The sequence below is a fragment of the Oncorhynchus nerka genome, linkage group LG22 (genome assembly GCF_034236695.1).
Source record: "Oncorhynchus nerka isolate Pitt River linkage group LG22, Oner_Uvic_2.0, whole genome shotgun sequence".
Classification (NCBI taxonomy): Eukaryota; Metazoa; Chordata; class Actinopteri; order Salmoniformes; family Salmonidae; genus Oncorhynchus; species Oncorhynchus nerka.
Window position 1 is genome coordinate 106,587,278 of NC_088417.1, and position 23,970 is coordinate 106,611,247.

The 23,970-nt window shown below is 46.6% G+C and overlaps 1 protein-coding gene across 1 annotated transcript in view; it reads right to left on the reverse strand.

Annotated features, from left to right (window-relative positions):
• LOC135563856 (galactose-1-phosphate uridylyltransferase-like) overlaps positions 1 to 23,587 on the reverse strand; it is a 42,666-nt gene extending 19,079 nt beyond the window's left edge. The window contains exon 1 of the mRNA XM_065007698.1: positions 22,820 to 23,587. Coding sequence (XP_064863770.1) covers positions 22,820 to 22,889 — 70 coding nt within the window. The 5' untranslated portion in view covers positions 22,890 to 23,587. The remainder of the gene's footprint in view (positions 1 to 22,819) is intronic.
• Positions 23,588 to 23,970: the final 383 nt, after the last annotated feature.

Below are 23,970 nucleotides of genomic sequence, written 5' to 3' on the forward strand. Positions count from 1 at the left end.
TGGTAAATACAGGTAATGTCAGCCCTGGCAAATACAGGTAATGACAGCCCTGGTAAATACAGGTAATGACAGCCCTGGCAAACACAGGTCATGACAGCCCTGGCAAACACAGGTAATGACAGCCCTGGCATGTGACAGCCCTGGCAAACACAGGTAATGACAGCCCTGGCAAACACAGGTAATGACAGCCCTGGAAAATACAGGTAATGACAGCCCTGGTAAATACAGGTAATGACAGCCCTGGCAAACACAGGTAATGACAGCCCTGGCATGTGACAGCCCTGGCAAACACAGGTAATGACAGTCCTGGCAAATACAGGTAATGACAGCCCTGGCAAACACAGGTACTGACAGTCCTGGCAAACACAGGTAATGACAGCCCTGGCATGTGACAGGTAATGACAGCCCTGGCATGTGACAGCCCTGGCAAACACAGGTAATGACAGCCCTGGCATGTGACAGCCCTGGCAAACACAGGTAATGACAGCCCTGGTAAATACAGGTAATGACAGCCCTGGCATGTGACAGGGAATGACAGCCCTGGCAAACACAGGTAATGACAGCCCTGGCATGTGACAGGTAATGACAGTCCTGGCAAATACAGGTAATGACAGCCCTGGTAAACACAGGTAATGACAGCCCTGGTAAATACAGGTAATGACAGCCCTGGCAAATACAGGTAATGACAGCCCTGGCAAACACAGGTAATGACAGCCCTGGCAAACACAGGTAATGACAGCCCTGGCAAACACAGGTAATGACAGCCCTGGCATGTGACAGCCCTGGCAAACACAGGTAATGACAGCCCTGGCAAACACAGGTAATGACAGCCCTGGTAAATACAGGTAATGACAGCCCTGGCATGTGACAGCCCTGGCAAATACAGGTAATGACAGCCCTGGCAAACACAGGTAATGACAGCCCTGGCAAATACAGGTAATGACAGCCCTGGCAAACACAGGTAATGACAGCCCTGGTAAACACAGGTAATGACAGCCCTGGCAAACACAGGTAATGACAGTCCTGGTAAACACAGGTAATGACAGTCCTGGCAAACACAGGTAATGACAGCCCTGGCAAACACAGGTAATGACAGCCCTGGCAAATACAGGTAATGACAGCCCTGGCATGTGACAGCACTGGCAAACACAGGTAATGACAGCCCTGGCATGTGACAGCCCTGGCAAATACAGGTAATGACAGCCCTGGCATGTGACAGCCCTGGCAAACACAGGTAATGACAGCCCTGGCAAATACAGGTAATGACAGCCCTGGTAAATACAGGTAATGACAGCCCTGGCAAACACAGGTAATGACAGCCCTGGCAAATACAGGTAATGACAGCCCTGGTAAACACAGGTAATGACAGTCCTGGCAAATACAGGTAATGACAGCCCTGGCAAACACAGGTAATGACAGCCCTGGCAAACACATATAATGACAGCCCTGGCAAACACAGGTAATGACATCCCTGGTAAACACAGGTAATGACAGTCCTGGCAAATACAGGTAATGACAGCCCAGGAATGTGACAGCCCTGGCAAACACAGGTAATGACAGCCCTGGCAAACACAGGTAATGACAGCCCTGGAAAATACAGGTAATGACAGCCCTGGTAAATACAGGTAATGACAGCCCTGGCAAACACAGGTAATGACAGCCCTGGCATGTGACAGCCCTGGCAAACACAGGTAATGACAGTCCTGGCAAATACAGGTAATGACAGCCCTGGCAAACACAGGTACTGACAGTCCTGGCAAACACAGGTAATGACAGCCCTGGCATGTGACAGGTAATGACAGCCCTGGCAAACACAGGTAATGACAGCCCTGGCATGTGACAGCCCTGGCAAACACAGGTAATGACAGCCCTGGCAAACACAGGTAATGACAGCCCTGGTAAATACAGGTAATGACAGCCCTGGTATGTGACAGGGAATGACAGCCCTGGCAAACACAGGTAATGACAGCCCTGGCAAATACAGGTAATGACAGCCCTGGCATGTGACAGCACTGGCAAACACAGGTAATGACAGCCCTGGCATGTGACAGCCCTGGCAAATACAGGTAATGACAGCCCTGGCATGTGACAGCCCTGGCAAACACAGGTAATGACAGCCCTGGCAAATACAGGTAATGACAGCCCTGGTAAATACAGGTAATGTCAGCCCTGGCAAATACAGGTAATGACAGCCCTGGTAAATACAGGTAATGACAGCCCTGGCAAACACAGGTAATGACAGCCCTGGCAAATACAGGTAATGACAGCCCTGGCAAATACAGGTAATGACAGCCCTGGTAAACACAGGTAATGACAGCCCTGGCAAACACAGGTAATGACAGCCCTGGCAAACACAGGTAATGACAGCCCTGGCAAATACAGGTAATGGCAGCCCTGGCAAATACAGGTAATGACAGCCCTGGTAAACACAGGTAATGACAGCCCTGGCAAACACAGGTAATGACAGCCCTGGCAAACACAGGTAATGACATCCCTGGTAAACACAGGTAATGACAGTCCTGGCAAATACAGGTAATGACAGCCCTGGCATGTGACAGGTAATGACAGCCCTGGCAAACACAGGTAATGACAGCCCTGGCAAACACAGGTAATGACAGCCCTGGCATGTGACAGCCCTGGCAAACACAGGTAATGACAGCCCTGGCAAACACAGGTTATGACAGCCCTGGCAAATACAGGTAATGACAGCCCTGGCAAATATAGGTAATGACAGCCCTGGTAAACACAAGTAATGACAGTCCTGGCAAATACAGGTAATGACAGCCCTGGCAAACACAGGTAATGACAGCCCTGGCAAACACAGATAATGACAGCCCTGGCAAACACAGGTAATGACATCCCTGGTAAACACAGGTAATGACAGTCCTGGCAAATACAGGTAATGACAGCCCAGGAAAATACAGGTAATGACAGCCCTGGTAAATACAGGTAATGACAGCCCTGGCAAACACAGGTAATGACAGCCCTGGCATGTGACAGCCCTGGCAAACACAGGTAATGACAGTCCTGGCAAATACAGGTAATGACAGCCCTGGCAAACACAGGTACTGACAGTCCTGGCAAACACAGGTAATGACAGCCCTGGCATGTGACAGGTAATGACAGCCCTGGCATGTGACAGCCCTGGCAAACACAGGTAATGACAGCCCTGGCATGTGACAGCCCTGGCAAACACAGGTAATGACAGCCCTGGTAAATACAGGTAATGACAGCCCTGGCATGTGACAGGGAATGACAGCCCTGGCAAACACAGGTAATGACAGCCCTGGCATGTGACAGGTAATGACAGTCCTGGCAAATACAGGTAATGACAGCCCTGGTAAACACAGGTAATGACAGCCCTGGTAAATACAGGTAATGACAGCCCTGGCAAATACAGGTAATGACAGCCCTGGCAAACACAGGTAATGACAGCCCTGGCAAACACAGGTAATGACAGCCCTGGCAAACACAGGTAATGACAGCCCTGGCATGTGACAGCCCTGGCAAACACAGGTAATGACAGCCCTGGCAAACACAGGTAATGACAGCCCTGGTAAATACAGGTAATGACAGCCCTGGCATGTGACAGCCCTGGCAAATACAGGTAATGACAGCCCTGGCAAACACAGGTAATGACAGCCCTGGCAAATACAGGTAATGACAGCCCTGGCAAACACAGGTAATGACAGCCCTGGTAAACACAGGTAATGACAGCCCTGGCAAACACAGGTAATGACAGTCCTGGTAAACACAGGTAATGACAGTCCTGGCAAACACAGGTAATGACAGCCCTGGCAAATACAGGTAATGACAGCCCTGGCATGTGACAGCACTGGCAAACACAGGTAATGACAGCCCTGGCATGTGACAGCCCTGGCAAATACAGGTAATGACAGCCCTGGCATGTGACAGCCCTGGCAAACACAGGTAATGACAGCCCTGGCAAATACAGGTAATGACAGCCCTGGTAAATACAGGTAATGACAGGCCTGGCAAACACAGGTAATGACAGCCCTGGCAAATACAGGTAATGACAGCCCTGGTAAACACAGGTAATGACAGTCCTGGCAAATACAGGTAATGACAGCCCTGGCAAACACAGGTAATGACATCCCTGGTAAACACAGGTAATGACAGTCCTGGCAAATACAGGTAATGACAGCCCAGGAATGTGACAGGTAATGACAGCCCTGGCAAACACAGGTAATGACAGCCCTGGCATGTGACAGCCCTGGCAAACACAGGTAATGACAGCCCTGGCAAACACAGGTAATGACAGCCCTGGAAAATACAGGTAATGACAGCCCTGGTAAATACAGGTAATGACAGCCCTGGCAAACACAGGTAATGACAGCCCTGGCATGTGACAGCCCTGGCAAACACAGGTAATGACAGTCCTGGCAAATACAGGTAATGACAGCCCTGGCAAACACAGGTACTGACAGTCCTGGCAAACACAGGTAATGACAGCCCTGGCATGTGACAGGTAATGACAGCCCTGGCATGTGACAGCCCTGGCAAACACAGGTAATGACAGCCCTGGCATGTGACAGCCCTGGCAAACACAGGTAATGACAGCCCTGGTAAATACAGGTAATGACAGCCCTGGCATGTGACAGGGAATGACAGCCCTGGCAAACACAGGTAATGACAGCCCTGGCATGTGACAGGTAATGACAGTCCTGGCAAATACAGGTAATGACAGCCCTGGTAAACACAGGTAATGACAGCCCTGGTAAATACAGGTAATGACAGCCCTGGCAAATACAGGTAATGACAGCCCTGGCAAACACAGGTAATGACAGCCCTGGCAAACACAGGTAATGACAGCCCTGGCAAACACAGGTAATGACAGCCCTGGCAAACACAGGTAATGACAGCCCTGGCATGTGACAGCCCTGGCAAACACAGGTAATGACAGCCCTGGCAAACACAGGTAATGACAGCCCTGGTAAATACAGGTAATGACAGCCCTGGCATGTGACAGCCCTGGCAAATACAGGTAATGACAGCCCTGGCAAACACAGGTAATGACAGCCCTGGCAAATACAGGTAATGACAGCCCTGGCAAACACAGGTAATGACAGCCCTGGTAAACACAGGTAATGACAGCCCTGGCAAACACAGGTAATGACAGTCCTGGTAAACACAGGTAATGACAGTCCTGGCAAACACAGGTAATGACAGCCCTGGCAAACACAGGTAATGACAGCCCTGGCAAATACAGGTAATGACAGCCCTGGCATGTGACAGCACTGGCAAACACAGGTAATGACAGCCCTGGCATGTGACAGCCCTGGCAAATACAGGTAATGACAGCCCTGGCATGTGACAGCCCTGGCAAACACAGGTAATGACAGCCCTGGCAAATACAGGTAATGACAGCCCTGGTAAATACAGGTAATGACAGCCCTGGCAAACACAGGTAATGACAGCCCTGGCAAATACAGGTAATGACAGCCCTGGTAAACACAGGTAATGACAGTCCTGGCAAATACAGGTAATGACAGCCCTGGCAAACACAGGTAATGACAGCCCTGGCAAACACATATAATGACAGCCCTGGCAAACACAGGTAATGACATCCCTGGTAAACACAGGTAATGACAGTCCTGGCAAATACAGGTAATGACAGCCCAGGAATGTGACAGGTAATGACAGCCCTGGCAAACACAGGTAATGACAGCCCTGGCATGTGACAGCCCTGGCAAACACAGGTAATGACAGCCCTGGCAAACACAGGTAATGACAGCCCTGGCATGTGACAGCCCTGGTAAATACAGGTAATGACAGCCCTGGCATGTGACAGCCCTGGCAAATACAGGTAATGACAGCCCTGGCAAACACAGGTAATGACAGCCCTGGCAAATACAGGTAATGACAGCCCTGCCAAACACAGGTAATGACAGCCCTGGTAAACACAGGTAATGACAGCCCTGGCAAACACAGGTAATGACAGTCCTGGTAAACACAGGTAATGACAGTCCTGGCAAACACAGGTAATGACAGCCCTGGCAAACACAGGTAATGACAGCCCTGGCAAATACAGGTAATGACAGCCCTGGCATGTGACAGCACTGGCAAACACAGGTAATGACAGCCCTGGCATGTGACAGCCCTGGCAAATACAGGTAATGACAGCCCTGGCATGTGACAGCCCTGGCAAACACAGGTAATGACAGCCCTGGCAAATACAGGTAATGACAGCCCTGGTAAATACAGGTAATGACAGCCCTGGCAAACACAGGTAATGACAGCCCTGGCAAATACAGGTAATGACAGCCCTGGTAAACACAGGTAATGACAGTCCTGGCAAATACAGGTAATGACAGCCCTGGCAAACACAGGTAATGACAGCCCTGGCAAACACATATAATGACAGCCCTGGCAAACACAGGTAATGACATCCCTGGTAAACACAGGTAATGACAGTCCTGGCAAATACAGGTAATGACAGCCCAGGAATGTGACAGGTAATGACAGCCCTGGCAAACACAGGTAATGACAGCCCTGGCATGTGACAGCCCTGGCAAACACAGGTAATGACAGCCCTGGCAAACACAGGTAATGACAGCCCTGGAAAATACAGGTAATGACAGCCCTGGTAAATACAGGTAATGACAGCCCTGGCAAACACAGGTAATGACAGCCCTGGCATGTGACAGCCCTGGCAAACACAGGTAATGACAGTCCTGGCAAATACAGGTAATGACAGCCCTGGCAAACACAGGTACTGACAGTCCTGGCAAACACAGGTAATGACAGCCCTGGCATGTGACAGGTAATGACAGCCCTGGCAAACACAGGTAATGACAGCCCTGGCATGTGACAGCCCTGGCAAACACAGGTAATGACAGCCCTGGCAAACACAGGTAATGACAGCCCTGGTAAATACAGGTAATGACAGCCCTGGTATGTGACAGGGAATGACAGCCCTGGTAAACACAGGTAATGACAGCCCTGGCATGTGACAGGTAATGACAGTCCTGGCAAATACAGGTAATGACAGCCCTGGTAAACACAGGTAATGACAGCCCTGGTAAATACAGGTAATGACAGCCCTGGCAAACACAGGTAATGACAGCCCTGGCAAACACAGGTAATGACAGCCCTGGCAAACACAGGTAATGACAGCCCTGGCATGTGACAGCCCTGGCAAACACAGGTAATGACAGCCCTGGCAAACACAGGTAATGACAGCCCTGGTAAATACAGGTAATGACAGCCCTGGCATGTGACAGCCCTGGCAAATACAGGTAATGACAGCCCTGGCAAACACAGGTAATGACAGCCCTGGCAAATACAGGTAATGACAGCCCTGCCAAACACAGGTAATGACAGCCCTGGTAAACACAGGTAATGACAGCCCTGGCAAACACAGGTAATGACAGTCCTGGTAAACACAGGTAATGACAGTCCTGGCAAACACAGGTAATGACAGCCCTGGCAAACACAGGTAATGACAGCCCTGGCAAATACAGGTAATGACAGCCCTGGCATGTGACAGCACTGGCAAACACAGGTAATGACAGCCCTGGCATGTGACAGCCCTGGCAAATACAGGTAATGACAGCCCTGGCATGTGACAGCCCTGGCAACACACAGGTAATGACAGCCCTGGCAAATACAGGTAATGACAGCCCTGGTAAATACAGGTAATGACAGCCCTGGCAAATACAGGTAATGACAGCCCTGGTAAATACAGGTAATGACAGCCCTGGCAAACACAGGTAATGACAGCCCTGGCAAATACAGGTAATGACAGCCCTGGCAAATACAGGTAATGACAGCCCTGGTAAACACAGGTAATGACAGCCCTGGCAAACACAGGTAATGACAGCCCTGGCAAACACAGGTAATGACAGCCCTGGCAAATACAGGTAATGACAGCCCTGGCAAATACAGGTAATGACAGCCCTGGTAAACACAGGTAATGACAGCCCTGGCAAACACAGGTAATGACAGCCCTGGCAAACACAGGTAATGACATCCCTGGTAAACACAGGGAATGACAGTCCTGGCAAATACAGGTAATGACAGCCCTGGCATGTGACAGGTAATGACAGCCCTGGCAAACACAGGTAATGACAGCCCTGGCAAACACAGGTAATGACAGCCCTGGCAAACACAGGTAATGACAGCCCTGGCAAACACAGGTTATGACAGCCCTGGCAAATACAGGTAATGACAGCCCTGGTAAATACAGGTAATGACAGCCCTGGCAAACACAGGTAATGACAGCCCTGGCAAACACAGGTAATGACAGCCCTGGCATGTGACAGCCCTGGCAAACACAGGTAATGACAGTCCTGGCAAATACAGGTAATGACAGCCCTGGCAAACACAGGTACTGACAGTCCTGGCAAACACAGGTAATGACAGCCCTGGCATGTGACAGGTAATGACAGCCCTGGCAAACACAGGTAATGACAGCCCTGGCATGTGACAGCCCTGGCAAACACAGGTAATGACAGCCCTGGCATGTGACAGCCCTGGCAAACACAGGTAATGACAGCCATGGCAAACACAGGTAATGACAGCCCTGGTAAATACAGGTAATGACAGCCCTGGCATGTGACAGGTAATGACAGCCCTGGCAAACACAGGTAATGACAGCCCTGGCAAACACAGGTTATGACAGCCCTGGCAAATACAGGTAATGACAGCCCTGGTAAATACAGGTAATGACAGCCCTGGCAAACACAGGTAATGACAGCCCTGGTAAATACAGGTAATGACAGCCCTGGCAAACACAGGTAATGACAGCCCTGGTAAACACAGGTAATGACAGCCCTGGTAAATACAGGTAATGACAGCCCTGGCAAACACAGGTAATGACAGCCCTGGCAAACACAGGTAATGACAGCCCTGGCATGTGACAGCCCTGGCAAACACAGGTAATGACAGCCCTGGTAAACACAGGTAATGACAGCCCTGGTAAATACAGGTAATGACAGCCCTGGTAAATACAGGTAATGACAGCCCTGGCATGTGACAGCCCTGGCAAATACAGATAATGACAGCCCTGGCAAATACAGGTAATGACAGCCCTGGTAAATACAGGTAATGACAGCCCTGGCAAACACAGGTAATGACAGCCCTGGTAAACACAGGTAATGACATCCCTGGTAAATACAGGTAATGACAGCCCTGGTAAACACAGGTAATGACAGCCCTGGTAAATACAGGTAATGACAGCCCTGGTAAACACAGGTAATGACAGCCCTGGCAAATACAGGTAATGACAGCCCTGGTAAATACAGGTAATGACAGCCCTGGCATGTGACAGCCCTGGCAAACACAGGTAATGACAGCCCTGGCAAACACAGGTAATGACAGCCCTGGTAAACACAGGTAATGACAGCCCTGGCAAATACAGGTAATGACAGCCCTGGCAAACACAGGTAATGACAGCCCTGGTAAATACAGGTAATGACAGCCCTGGCAAATACAGGTAATGACAGCCCTGGCAAACACAGGTAATGACAGCCCTGGCAAACACAGGTAATGACAGCCCTGGCATGTGACAGCCCTGGCAAATACAGGTAATGACAGCCCTGGCAAACACAGGTAATGCCAGCCCTGGTAAATACAGGTAATGACAGCCCTGGCATGTGACAGCCCTGGTAAACACAGGTAATGACAGCCCTGGCAAACACAGGTAATGACAGCCCTGGCATGTGACAGCCCTGGCAAACACAGGTAATGACAGCCCTGGCATGTGACAGGTAATGACAGCCCTGGCATGTGACAGCCCTGGCATGTGACAGCCCTGGCAAATACAGGTAATGACAGCCCTGGCAAACACAGGTAATGACAGCCCTGGCAAATACAGGTAATGACAGCCCTGGTAAACACAGGTAATGACAGTCCTGGCAAATACAGGTAATGACAGCCCTGGTAAACACAGGTAATGACAGCCCTGGCAAACACAGGTAATGACAGCCCTGGCAAACACAGGTAATGACAGCCCTGGTAAATACAGGTAATGACAGCCCTGGTATGTGACAGGGAATGACAGCCCTGGCAAACACAGGTAATGACAGCCCTGGCATGTGACAGCCCTGGCAAACACAGGTAATGACAGCCCTGGCAAACACAGGTAATGACAGCCCTGGTAAATACAGGTAATGACAGCCCTGGCATGTGACAGCCCTGGCAAATACAGGTAATGACAGCCCTGGCAAACACAGGTAATGACAGCCCTGGCAAATACAGGTAATGACAGCCCTGCCAAACACAGGTAATGACAGCCCTGGTAAACACAGGTAATGACAGCCCTGGCAAACACAGGTAATGACAGTCCTGGTAAACACAGGTAATGACAGTCCTGGCAAACACAGGTAATGACAGCCCTGGCATGTGACAGCCCTGGCAAACACAGGTAATGACAGCCCTGGCATGTGACAGCCCTGGTAAATACAGGTAATGACAGCCCTGGTAAATACAGGTAATGACAGCCCTGGCATGTGACAGCCCTGGTAAATACAGGTAATGACAGCCCTGGTAAATACAGGTAATGACAGCCCTGGCATGTGACAGCCCTGGCAAACACAGGTAATGACAGCCCTGGCAAATACAGGTAATGACAGCCCTGGTAAATACAGGTAATGACAGCCCTGGCATGTGACAGCCCTGGCAAACACAGGTAATGACAGCCCTGGCAAACACAGGTAATGACAGCCCTGGTAAATACAGGTAATGACAGCCCTGGCAAACACAGGTAATGACAGCCCTGGTAAACACAGGTAATGACAGCCCTGGTAAATACAGGTAATGACAGCCCTGGTAAACACAGGTAATGACAACCCTGGCATGTGACAGCCCTGGCAAACACAGGTAATGACAGCCCTGGCAAATACAGGTAATGACAGCCCTGGTAAATACAGGTAATGACAGCCCTGGCATGTGACAGCCCTGGCAAACACAGGTAATGACAGCCCTGGCATGTGACAGCCCTGGCAAACACAGGTAATGACAGCCCTGGCAAACACAGGTAATGACAGCCCTGGCATGTGACAGCCCTGGCAAACACAGGTAATGACAGCCCTGGCATGTGACAGCCCTGGTAAATACAGGTAATGACAGCCCTGGTAAATACAGGTAATGACAGCCCTGGCATGTGACAGCCCTGGTAAATACAGGTCATGACAGCCCTGGTAAATACAGGTAATGACAGCCCTGGCATGTGACAGCCCTGGCAAACACAGGTAATGACAGCCCTGGCAAACACAGGTAATGACAGCCCTGGCATGTGACAGCCCTGGTAAATACAGGTAATGACAGCCCAGGTAAATACAGGTAATGACAGCCCTGGCATGTGACAGCCCTGGTAAATACAGGTAATGACAGCCCTGGTAAATACGGGTAATGACAGCCTGGCATGTGACAGCCCTGGCAAACACAGGTAATGACAGCCCTGGCAAATACAGGTAATGACAGCCCTGGTAAATACAGGTAATGACAGCCCTGGCATGTGACAGCCCTGGCAAACACAGGTAATGACAGCCCTGCTAAATACAGGTAATGACAGCCCTGGCATGTGACAGCCCTGGCAAACACAGGTAATGACAGCCCTGGTAAATACAGGTAATGACAGCCCTGGTAAATACAGGTAATGACAGCCCTGGTAAATACAGGTAATGACAGCCCTGGTAAATACAGGTAATGACAACCCTGGTAAACACAGGTAATGACAGCCCTGGCATGTGACAGCCCTGGCAAACACAGGTAATGACAGCCCTGGCAAACACAGGTAATGACAGCCCTGGCAAACACAGGTAATGACAGCCCTGGCAAATACAGGTAATGACAGCCCTGGCAAATACAGGTAATGACAGCCCTGGCAAACACAGGTAATGACAGCCCTGGCAAACACAGGTAATGACAGCCCTGGTAAATACAGGTAATGACATCCCTGGTAAACACAGGTAATGACAGCCCTGGCATGTGACAGCCCTGGCAAACACAGGTAATGACAGCCCTGGCAAACACAGGTAATGACAGCCCTGGCATGTGACAGCCCTGGCAAACACAGGTAATGACAGCCCTGGCATGTGACAGCCCTGGTAAACACAGGTAATGACAGCCCTGGCAAACACAGGTAATGACAGCCCTGGCAAACACAGGTAATGACAGCCCTGGTAAACACAGGTAATGACAGCCCTGGCAAACACAGGTAATGACAGCCCTGGCAAACACAGGTAATGACAGCCCTGGCATGTGACAGCCCTGGCAAACACAGGTAATGACAGCTCTGGCATGTGACAGCCCTGGTAAACACAGGTAATGACAGCCCTGGTAAACACAGGTAATGACAGCTCTGGCATGTGACAGCCCTGGTAAACACAGGTAATGACAGCCCTGGCAAACACAGGTAATGACAGCCCTGGTAAATACAGGTAATGACAGCCCTGGTAAATACAGGTAATGACAGCCCTGGTAAATACAGGTAATGACAGCCCTGGAAAACACAGGTAATGACAGCCCTGGCATGTGACAGCCCTGGCAAACACAGGTAATGACAGCCCTGGCATGTGACAGCCCTGGTAAACACAGGTAATGACAGCCCTGGTAAACACAGGTAATGACAGCTCTGGCATGTGACAGCCCTGGTAAACACAGGTAATGACAGCCCTGGCAAACACAGGTAATGACAGCCCTGGTAAATACAGGTAATGACAGCCCTGGTAAATACAGGTAATGACAGCCCTGGTAAATACAGGTAATGACAGCCCTGGTAAATACAGGTAATGACAGCCCTGGCAAACACAGGTAATGACAGCCCTGGCATGTGACAGCCCTGGCAAACACAGGTAATGACAGCCCTGGCATGTGACAGCCCTGGTAAACACAGGTAATGACAGCCCTGGTAAACACAGGTAATGACAGCCCTGGTAAACACAGGTAATGACAGCCCTGGCATGTGACAGCCCTGGTAAACACAGGTAATGACAGCCCTGGCAAACACAGGTAATGACAGCCCTGGCATGTGACAGCCCTGTGAAGGTGACTTCACTATCTCTCCTTTAAACAAAACTAATTAAGGACTGGAGACCCTCCCCTAACGAGCCGCCTGGCCATAGCCATGGTAACGACACCCTGCTAGTTAAGCAGTTAAGCCACATGCGAGACGGACCCATGATAATTGACACATGGGAAATGAACCAACAACTCAATGCTGTTGACACCATCACCAATACACAGCATTACTTAACAGTGAGGAAACAACGATACAATCTGAAATGTGTCCTCTAATGGAACAAAGTGATTATTTGTGACCAGATCAATTACCACCTATATGAATATAAGCTGACCAGTTGATCTGTGGATAGGAGTTCTGACCAGGTGATTAATACTAAATTATAATTATTTCGCCTATTTATTGCCTTGCCTCCCTAATCTTCTACATTTGCACACATAGATGTGTCTGTTGTGTTATTGACTGTACGTTTATGTGATACTCTGTGTTGTTGTTTGTGTCGCACTGCTTGGTTTATCTTGCCCAGGTCACAGTTGTAAATGACAACTTGTTCTCTACTGGCCTACCTGGTTAAATAAAGGTCAAATAAAAAATGAATAAAAATCTGTGGATAGTTCTGACCAGTTGAGTTGTGGATATGAGTTCTGACCAGTGGATAGGAGTTCTGACCAGTAGATAGGAGTTCTGACCAGTGGATAGGAGTTCTGACCAGTGGATAGGAGTTCTGACCAGTGGATAGGAGTTCTGACCAGTAGATAGGAGTTCTGACCAGTGGATAGGTGTTCTGACCAGTAGATTGGAGTTCTGACCAGTGGATAGGTGTTCTGACCAGTGGATAGGAGTTCTGACCAGTGGATAGGTGTTCTGACCAGTGGATAGGAGTTCTGACCAGTGGATAGGAGATCTGACCAGTTGACCAGTGGATAGGAGTTCTGACCAGTGGATAGGTGTTCTGACCAGTGGATAGGAGTTCTGACCAGTAGATAGGAGTTCTGACCAGTAGATAGGAGTTCTGACCAGTGGATAGGAGTTCTGACCAGTAGATAGGAGTTCTGACCAGTGGATAGGAGTTCTGACCAGTGGATAGGAGTTCTGACCAGTGGATAGGAGTTCTGACCAGTAGATAGGAGTTCTGACCAGTGGATAGGTGTTCTGACCAGTAGATAGGAGTTCTGACCAGTGGATAGGAGTTCTGACCAGTGGATAGGTGTTCTGACCAGTGGATAGGAGTTCTGACCAGTGGATAGGAGTTCTGACCAGTTGACCAGTGGATAGGAGTTCTGACCAGTTGACCAGTGGATAGGAGTTCTGTCCAGTGGATAGGTGTTCTGACCAGTGGATAGGAGTTCTGACCAGTTGACTTGTGGATAGGAGTTTTGACCAGTTGACTTGTGGATATGAGTTCTGACCAGTGGATATGAGTTCTGACCAGTGGATAGGAGTTCTGACCAGTTGACAGGTGGATTGGAGTTCTGACCAGTGGATAGGAGTTCTGACCAGTTGACAGGTGGATTGGAGTTCTGACCAGTAGATAGGAGTTCTGACCAGTTGACCTGTGGATAGGAGTTCTGACCGGTGGATAGGAGTTCTGACCAGTTGACCTGTGGATAGGAGTTCTGACTTGTGGATAGGAGTTCTGACCGGTGGATAGGAGTTCTGACCGGTGGATAGGAGTTCTGACCGGTGGATAGGAGTTCTGACCAGTTGACCAGTGGATAGGAGTTCTGACCAGTTGACAGGTGGATAGGAGTTCTGACCGGTGGATAGGAGTTCTGACCAGTTGAGTTGTGGATAGGAGTTCTGACCAGTTGAGTTGTGGATAGTTCTGGCAGGTTAGAGTCGTGGATACTGATACTCAGCTTAGATCAGAAACAACGTTCTCCATCACTCTGGCCTCTGATCCCTCATATCTTATTCAGAAACAATGTTCTCCATCACTCTGGCCTCTGATCCCTCATATCTTATTCAGAAACAATGTTCTCCATCACTCTGGCCTCTGTTCCCTCATATCTTATTCAGAAACAATGTTCTCCATCACTCTGGCCTCTGATCCCTCATATCTTATTCAGAAACAATGTTCTCCATCACTCTGGCCTCTGATCCCTCATATCTTATTCAGAAACAATGTTCTCCATCACTCTGGACTCTAAACTCTCATATGTGATCGACCGGCTCCAATTTGAAAGTTTTTATTTTATTTTTTTTACCTTGGATAAAAGTAGAGACTCTAGAAAATGGTACATCATACACTACAGTTGAGGAACAATGGGAAAGTAATTCTGCTTTGAATGTTGATCAACTTGTAAACTCACTTTTGAGAAAATGTCCTTTGAATGTTTTGGTATCTAGTGAAGAGCTCTTCTTTGTCTACACCCATTCAGCATCGTTCACACCCACTTAAGCTTTAGCCCCACCCATTCAGCATCGTTCACACCCTCTTAAGCTTTAGCCCCACCCATTCAGCATCGTTCACACCCTCTTAAGCTTTAGCCCCACCCATTCAGCATCGTTCACACCCTCTTAAGCTTTAGCCCCACCCATTCAGCATCGTTCACACCCTCTTAAGCTTTAGCCCCACCCATTCAGCATCGTTCACACCCTCTTAAGCTTTAGCCCCACCCATCTCGTTTCGCTCTCGGAGCGTTCAGATCGCACACTTGACACTCTGGCCGATGATTTGTTTACCTCTGGATAATATGAGCCGAACCAGCTCTTTTTATTTATTTATTTATTTCACCTTTATTTAACCAGGTAGGCTAGTTGAGAACACCTTTATTTAACCAGGTAGGCTAGTTGAGAACACCTTTATTTAACCAGGTAGGCTAGTTGAGAACAAGTACTCATTTACAACTGCGACCTGGCCAAGATAAAGCAAAGCAGTTCGACACATACAACGACACAGAGTTACACATGGAGTAAAACAAACATACAGTCAATAATACAGTAGAAAAATAAGTCTATATAAAATGTGAGCCAATGAGGTGAGAAGGGAGGTAAAGGCAAAAAAAGGCCATGGTGGTGAAGTAAATACAATATAGCAAGTAAAACACTGGAATGGTTGATGTGCAAAGTAGAGATAGAAATAAAGCATGCATTTAGTTTTACTTGTATTTAAGAGCAATTGGAGGCCATGGAAGGAGTGTTGTATGGCATTGAAGCTCGTCTGGAGGTTAGTTAACACAGTGTCCAAAGAAGGGCCGGAAGTATACAGAATGGTGTTGTCTGCGTAGAGGTGGATCAGCGACTCACCAGCAGCAAGAGCGACATCATTGATGTATACAGAGAAGAGAGTCGGTCCAAGGTCAGAGGCCAGAGGCCCGGACAATAGGCCCCTTCGATTTGACACACTGAACTCTATCAAAGAAGTAGTTGGTGACCCAGGCGAGGCAGTCATTTGAGAAACCACGGCTATCGAGTCTGCCGATGAGGATGTGGTGATTGACAGAGTCGAAAGCCTTGGCCAGGCCAATGAATACGGCTGCACAGTATTGTTTCTTATCGATGGCGGTTAAGATATCGTTTAGGACCTTGAGCGTGGTTATCTGAGGTGCACCCATGACCAGCTCTGAAACCAGATTGCATAGCAGAGAAGGTATGGTGAGATTCGAAATGGTCGGTAATCTGTTTGTTGACTTGGCTTTCGAAGACCTTAGAAAGGCATGGTAGGATAGATATAGGTCTGTAGCAGTTTGGGTCAAGAGTGTCCCCCCCTTTGAAGAGGGGGATGACCGCAGCTGCTTTCCAATCTTTGGGAATCTCAGATGACACGAAAGAGAGGTTGAACAGGCTAGTAATAGGGGTGGCAACAATTTCGGCAGATAATTTTAGAAAGAAAGGGTCCAGATTGTCTAGCCCGGCTGATTTGTAGGGGTCCAGATTTTTCAGCTCTTTCAGAACTTCAGCTGAATGGATTTGGGAGAAGGAGAAATGGGGAAGGCTTGGGCGAGTTGCTGTTGGGGGTGCAGTGCTGTTGACCGGGGTAGGGGTAGCCAGGTGGAAAGCATGGCCAGCCGTAGAAAAATGCTTGTTGACCGGGTTCTGCTGGCAACAATTTCATTACACTTTTTTTGCCGACGTTTACTGACACCGACTATATTAAACGTGTGTTGTACACACGTCATGTAATGATGGACATGTCTCCCTGTCAGTATATATATATATATATATAAATGTAGCTAGCCACACTCTCTTACCCGTATACATGGAATGGATGCTTCTCCCTGTCAGGAATGCCATACCATGGTTGCCCTTAGTTTGAAGATGTAATCCAGAGACAGGTGCTTTCTCCATCTCTTTAGCTATCATACTCTAATTCCACTGATTTCAAAACTCGATCCTCCAGAAAGTGGAGAGCAACACTTATGCAGCTCCACCACACAATACATTTTTATAAGCCGTTTTCCACAGGATTACCAACACAGACTGAAGAGCTCAAATAGACAGAAGCCTCTATATGGCAGACCAATCCGAACTCCTCTCTCGGCATGTCCTGCCCACTCATTATCTCAGCCATTCATGGCTAGTGGAAAGGTTGTTTCCTTTTATTGTGGCTTAACCAACAAGGCTCGTAATTTAACAATTGTAATCATATTTACAGATGGCAAGTTTGTTATTAAGGCAAAGTTCACATGTTCGAGAAGACATTTCTGTTAAAACAAAAATGCATTTTGCTAAAAACATATATTTTTTTACGTTCAAATGGCTTTTTTTTACACCTAGTTTCCTGAATCAGGTCACAAACAGACAGCTAAGAAAAATATAGATGAAAACTCTCATGGTAAATATTATGGTCTGCAGCTTATCATGAGCTATTCTCTCAGGCGAAACTAGAGACCTCCTTAACATTAGATCACGCACCAGAAGTTGCTAACAAAGAGACACACCCCTCTTGCCTTCGTCTCACCCAAGACTGCTGTACAGACGATGAATAGGAAAAACCAGCCAGATGTTTATCCAACTGGATATCGCTGTGAACGGAGCTGATCCGGTTTGATCTGCAGTTATTGCACATTCTCCAATAGAACAGAGGACAAGGGCAGTCTATTTGCTCACCAACGTAGTCTCGTTAGGTTGCCTGCCTCTCTTTCGCCACCAGGGATAAGGGCCTGGTGCGGAGTAAGCAGGATGTGCAGAGCAGCTGACTAGTTGTAGTAGAAATGTTAATCTAAATAGAAGTTAGTGATCGCCTGTTCTGATGTCCACAAGCTAAGAATAGCTGTCTGCTATCCTTACTGTAGTAAGGGGTCTGAATACTTTCTGAATGGACTGTATATCTATGAACCAGGCCAGTAAGGGGTCTGAATGGACTGTATATCTATGAACCAGGCCAGTAAGGGTCTGAATGGACTGTATATCTATGAACCATGAACCAGGCCAGTAAGGGGTCTGAATACTTTCTGAATGGACTGTATATCTATGAACCAGGCCAGTAAGGGTCTGAATGGACTGTATATCTATGAACCAGGCCAGTAAGGGTCTGAATGGACTGTATATCTATGAACCAGGCCAGTAAGGGTCTGAATACTTTCTGAATGGACTGTTTATCTATGGACCAGGCCAGTAAGGGTCTGAATACTTTCTGAATGGACAGTATATCTATGAACCAGGCCAGTAAGGGTCTGAATGGACTGTATATATATGAACCAGGCCAGTAAGGGTCTGAATACTTTCTGAATGGACAGTATATCTATGAACCAGGCCAGTAAGGGTCTGAATGGACTGTATATCTATGAACCAGGCCAGTAAGGGTCTGAATGGATATATAGTTGATATACAGTCTACAGTAGGATGGTATAAGATATACAGCCTACAGTAGGATGGTAGTTGATATACAGCCTACAGTAGGATGGTAGTTGATATACAGCCTACAGTAGTAGAATGGTAGTTGATATACAGTAGGGATGGTAGTAGATATACACAGTAGGATGGTAGTTGATATATACAGTAGGATGGTATAAGATATACAGCCTACAGTAGGATGGTAGGATACAGCCTACAGTAGGAGTTGAAATATACAGTAGGATGGTAGTTGATATACAGCCTACAGTAGGATGGTAGTTGATATACATGCAGTAGGATGGTAGTTAAATTGATATAGCCTGGGCAGTAGGATGGTAGTAGATATACACAGTAGGATGGTAGTAGTAGGATTGATATACAGCCTACAGTAGGATGGTAGTTGATATACAGCCTACAGTAGGATGGTAGTTGATATATACAGTAGGATGGTAGTAGATATACAGCCTACAGTAGGAGTAGGATGGTAGTTGTTATATATACAGTAGGATGGTAGTAGATATACAGCCTACAGTAGGATGGTAGTTGATATATACAGTAGGATGGTAGTTGATATACAGCCTACAGTAGGATGTAGTAGTTGATATACAGCCTGCAGTAGGATGGTAGTTGATAAACAGCCTACAGTATGATGGTAGTTGATATACAGCCTACAGTAGAATGGTAGTTGATATACAGCCTACAGTTAAATGGTAGTAGATATACAGCCTACAGTAGGATGGTAGTAGATATACAGCCTTCAGTAGGATGGTAGTAGATATACAAGCCTTCAGTAGGATGGTAGTAGTTATATACAGTAGCCTACAGTAGGATGGTAGTACAGATATAGTAGTTATATACAGTAGCCTACAGTAGGATGGTAGTAGATATACAGCCTACAGTAGGATGGTAGTTGATATACAGTAGGATGTTATAGTAGATATACAGTATTCAACAGTAGGATGGTAGTAGATATAGCCTACAGTAGGATGGTAGTAGATATACAGCCTACAGTAGATGATGGTACAGCCTACAGTAGGATGGTTATATACAGTAGCCTACAGTAGGATGGTAGTAGATATACAGTTGATATATACAGTAGCCTACAGTAGGATGGTAGTTAGATATACAGTCTACAGTATGATATACAGCCTTCAGTAGGATGTAGTAGTAGTAGGATATATACAGTATATATACCTACAGTAGATGGTAGTAGATATACATATACAGTAGTTATATAGCCTACAGTAGGATGGTAGTAGATATACAGTAGCCTACAGTATGGAGTAGGCCTGCAGTAGGATGATATATACAGTAGCCTACAGTAGGATGGTAGTAGATATAGTAGTTATATACGGTAGCCTACAGTAGGATGGTAGATATACAGCCTACAGTAGCCTACAGTAGGATGGATATAGTAGATATATACAGTAGCCTACAGTAGGAGCCTTCAGTAGGAGTTAGATATACAGCCTACAGTAGGATAGTAGTAGTAGATATACAGCCTACAGTAGGATGGTAGTAGATATATACAGTAGGTAGATGATATACAGTAGGATGGTAGTAGATATACAGCCTAGCAGTAGGTATGGTAGTAGATATACAGCCTACAGTAGGAGTTGATATATACAGTAGCCTACAGTAGGATGGTAGTAGATATATACAGTAGCATACAGTAGGATGGTAGTAGATATATACAGTAGCCTACAGTAGGATGGTAGTAGATATACAGCCTACAGTAGGATGGTAGTAGATATATACAGTAGCCTACAGTAGGATGGTAGTAGATATATACAGTAGACTACAGTAGGATGGTAGTAGATATATACAGTAGCCTACAGTAGGATGGTAGTAGATATATACAGTATATACAGCCTACAGTAGGATGGTAGTTGATATACAGCCTACAGTAGGATGGTAGTTGATATACAGCCTACAGTAGGATGGTAGTAGATATATACAGTAGCCTACAGTAGGATGGTAGTAGATATATACAGTAGCCTACAGTAGGATGGTAGTAGATATAGTAGGACAGATATAAAGCCTACAGTAGGATGGTAGTAGCCTACAGTATGATACAGTAAAGCCTACAGTAGGATGGTAGTTGATATACAGCCTACAGTAGGTTGGTAGTAGATATACAGCCTACAGTAGGATGGTAGATCAGATATATACAGTAGTAGTAGGATAGATATATACAGTAGCCTACAGTAGGATGTAGTTAGATATACAGCCTACAGTAGGATGGTAGTAGATATACAGCCTACAGTAGGAGCCAGTAGGATAGTAGATATATACAGTAGGACAGTAGCCTACAGTAGGATGGTAGTAGATATATACAGCCTACAGTAGGATGGTAGTAGATATATACAGCCTACAGTAGGATGGTAGTAGCCTAGGATGGTATAGATACAGCCTACAGTAGGATGGTAGTAGATAGCCTACAGTAGGATGGTAGTAGATATACAGCCTACAGTAGGATGGTAGTAGATATACAGATATATACCTACAGTAGGATGGTAGTGTAGTGATATATACAGTAGGATGGTAGTAGATATATACAGTAGTCAATATTAGCCTACAGTAGGATGGTAGTAGATATACAGCCTTCAGTAGGATGGTAGTGTAGTATTATATATACAGTAGCCTACAGTAGGATGGTAGTAGATATACAGCCTACAGTAGGATGGTAGTAGATATATACAGTGGCCTACAGTAGGATGGTAGTTGATATAGTAAAACAGCCTACAGTAGGATGGTAGTAGATATATACAGTATTACACAGCCTACAGTAGGATGGTAGTAGATATATACAGTAGCCTACAGTAGGATGGTAGTAGATATACAGCCTACAGTAGGATGGTAGTAGATATACAGTAGCATACAGTAGGATGGTAGTAGATATATACAGTAGCCTACAGTAGGATGGTAGTAGATATAGCCTACAGTAGGAGTTGTAGATATACAGTAGCCTACAGTAGGATGGTAGTAGATATATACAGTAGCCTACAGTAGGATGGTAGTAGATATATAGGATGGTAGTGGCCTACAGTAGGATGGTAGTAGGATATATACAGTAGCCTACAGTAGGATGGTAGTAGATATACAGCCTACAGTAGAGATTGCAGTAGGATGGTAGTGGATATATACAGTAGCCTACAGTAGGATGGTAGTAGATATATACAGTGGCCTACAGTAGGATGGTAGTAGATAGATACAGTACAGCCTACAGTAGAGTTGTAGAGTTGGTAGTTGATATACAGCCTACAGTAGGATGGTAGTAGATATACAGCCTACAGTAGGAGTGGTAGCAGCCTACAGTAGGATATGACATACAGCCTACAGTAGGATATACAGCCTACAGTAGAGTTGTAGTGGATATACAGCCTACAGTAGGAGGGTAGTTGATATACAGCCTACAGTAGAGTTGTAGTGGATATACAGCCTACAGTAGGAGGGTAGTTGATATACAGCCTACAGTAGAGTTGTAGTGGATATACAGCCTACAGTAGGATGGTAGTTGATATACAGACTACAGTAGGATGGTAGTTGATATATAGACTACAGTAGGACAGTAGTAAACATGCAGTACCAGTCAACAGTTTGGACACACCTCATTCCAGGGTTTTTCTTTATTTGACTATTTTCTACATGGTAGAATACTAGTGAAGACATCACAACTATGAAATAACACATGGAATCCTGTAGCAACGAAAAAAGTGTTCAATATTAGCCACGCTTTGCCTTGATGACAGCTTTGCAAACTCTTGGCAAAAGCTCTATTTGTCAATACCAAATTGCTTTTTAATTCTGTCATGGAAATACATGTATTTCCTATTACCAAGAAATGTACAGTTTCTACGTCTTTAGTTTTCCATGTGGTCCAATTTATCGGTGAATTTTTTAAATACTTAGCAACTTCTGATGCACACATTTTCAAGAAGCAAGACAATTCCCTCCAAGCAATTTGACAGCTGTTATAATCTATAATAAATAATAGCGGTCTTTGCCAGTATAATCTTATTTCATCATATTGTTTCTGAGTTGTTTCTCTCTTACCGTGCCAGCCCATGGAGTAGGGGAAGGAGATCTGAAACAGGTTATCATATTTAGTCAAGAGTCTCTTCATAATGGAGGCCAGTCCTGGAATAGAAAGAGAGAGTTCAGACTAATATATCTGGAGCTATCTAGAACACACTCATATACATAGTAGCACTTACAACACTTCCTGGTGCCAGATCTCTCGCTCTTAGATGGTGGCACGCACGCACGCATGAGCACACACACATACAGCATCGGAGTCTGCTGGGGGAGGACATCTCGTATTAATGGTTGGAATGTTTGATACCATTCCATTCACACCAATCCAGTCATTATTATGAGCCCTCTTCTCCTCAGCAGCCTCCACTGGGACACATATACCAACACAAACACTCCAAACAAACCACATTCCAGACAGCATAGTTTATTATTTCCCACAATTAACCTTCTGCTGATATTTGGATCAAATGAAATCTGTCCTTCAAGGGCACCATACTGCTGGGAAAACAAAACTAACCCACCAAGATAATTATGACAACACAACAGCTGCATGTCATTTAAAAACAATGACAATAAAACAGGAATCTGTGTGAAAACACCTGATTTCCTTCCAGCAACAGATTATAGAATCAGTCACATTCATGCTCCAAAAATCCCCAGTCTGTCCATGACAACACAATTACTGATGCAAAGATTTACTTAAATTGTGTTTCTCGCTTTACAATGCAGATAAGGGGGATTATATTATTACGAACGACAAAGGGAAACCCAAACGTGAGCTGCCTAGTGACACGAGCCTACCAGAAAGCTAAATGCCTTTTATGCTCACTTCGAGGCAAGCAACACTGAAGCATGCACGTGAGCACCAGCTGTTCTGGACGACTGTGTGATAACGCTCTCCGTAGCCAATGTGAGTAAGACCTTTAAACAGGTCAACATTCACAAAGCCACGGGGCCAGATGGATTACCAGGACGTGTACTCAAAGCAACTGTCCAGTGTCTTCACTGACATTTTCAACCTCTCCCTGACCGAGTCTGTAATCCAAACATGTTTCAAGCAGACCACCATAGTTCCTGTGCCCAAGAACACTAAGGTAACCTGCCTAAATGACTACCGACCTGTAGCACTCAGGTCTGTAGCCATGAAGTGCTTTGAAAGGCTGGGCATG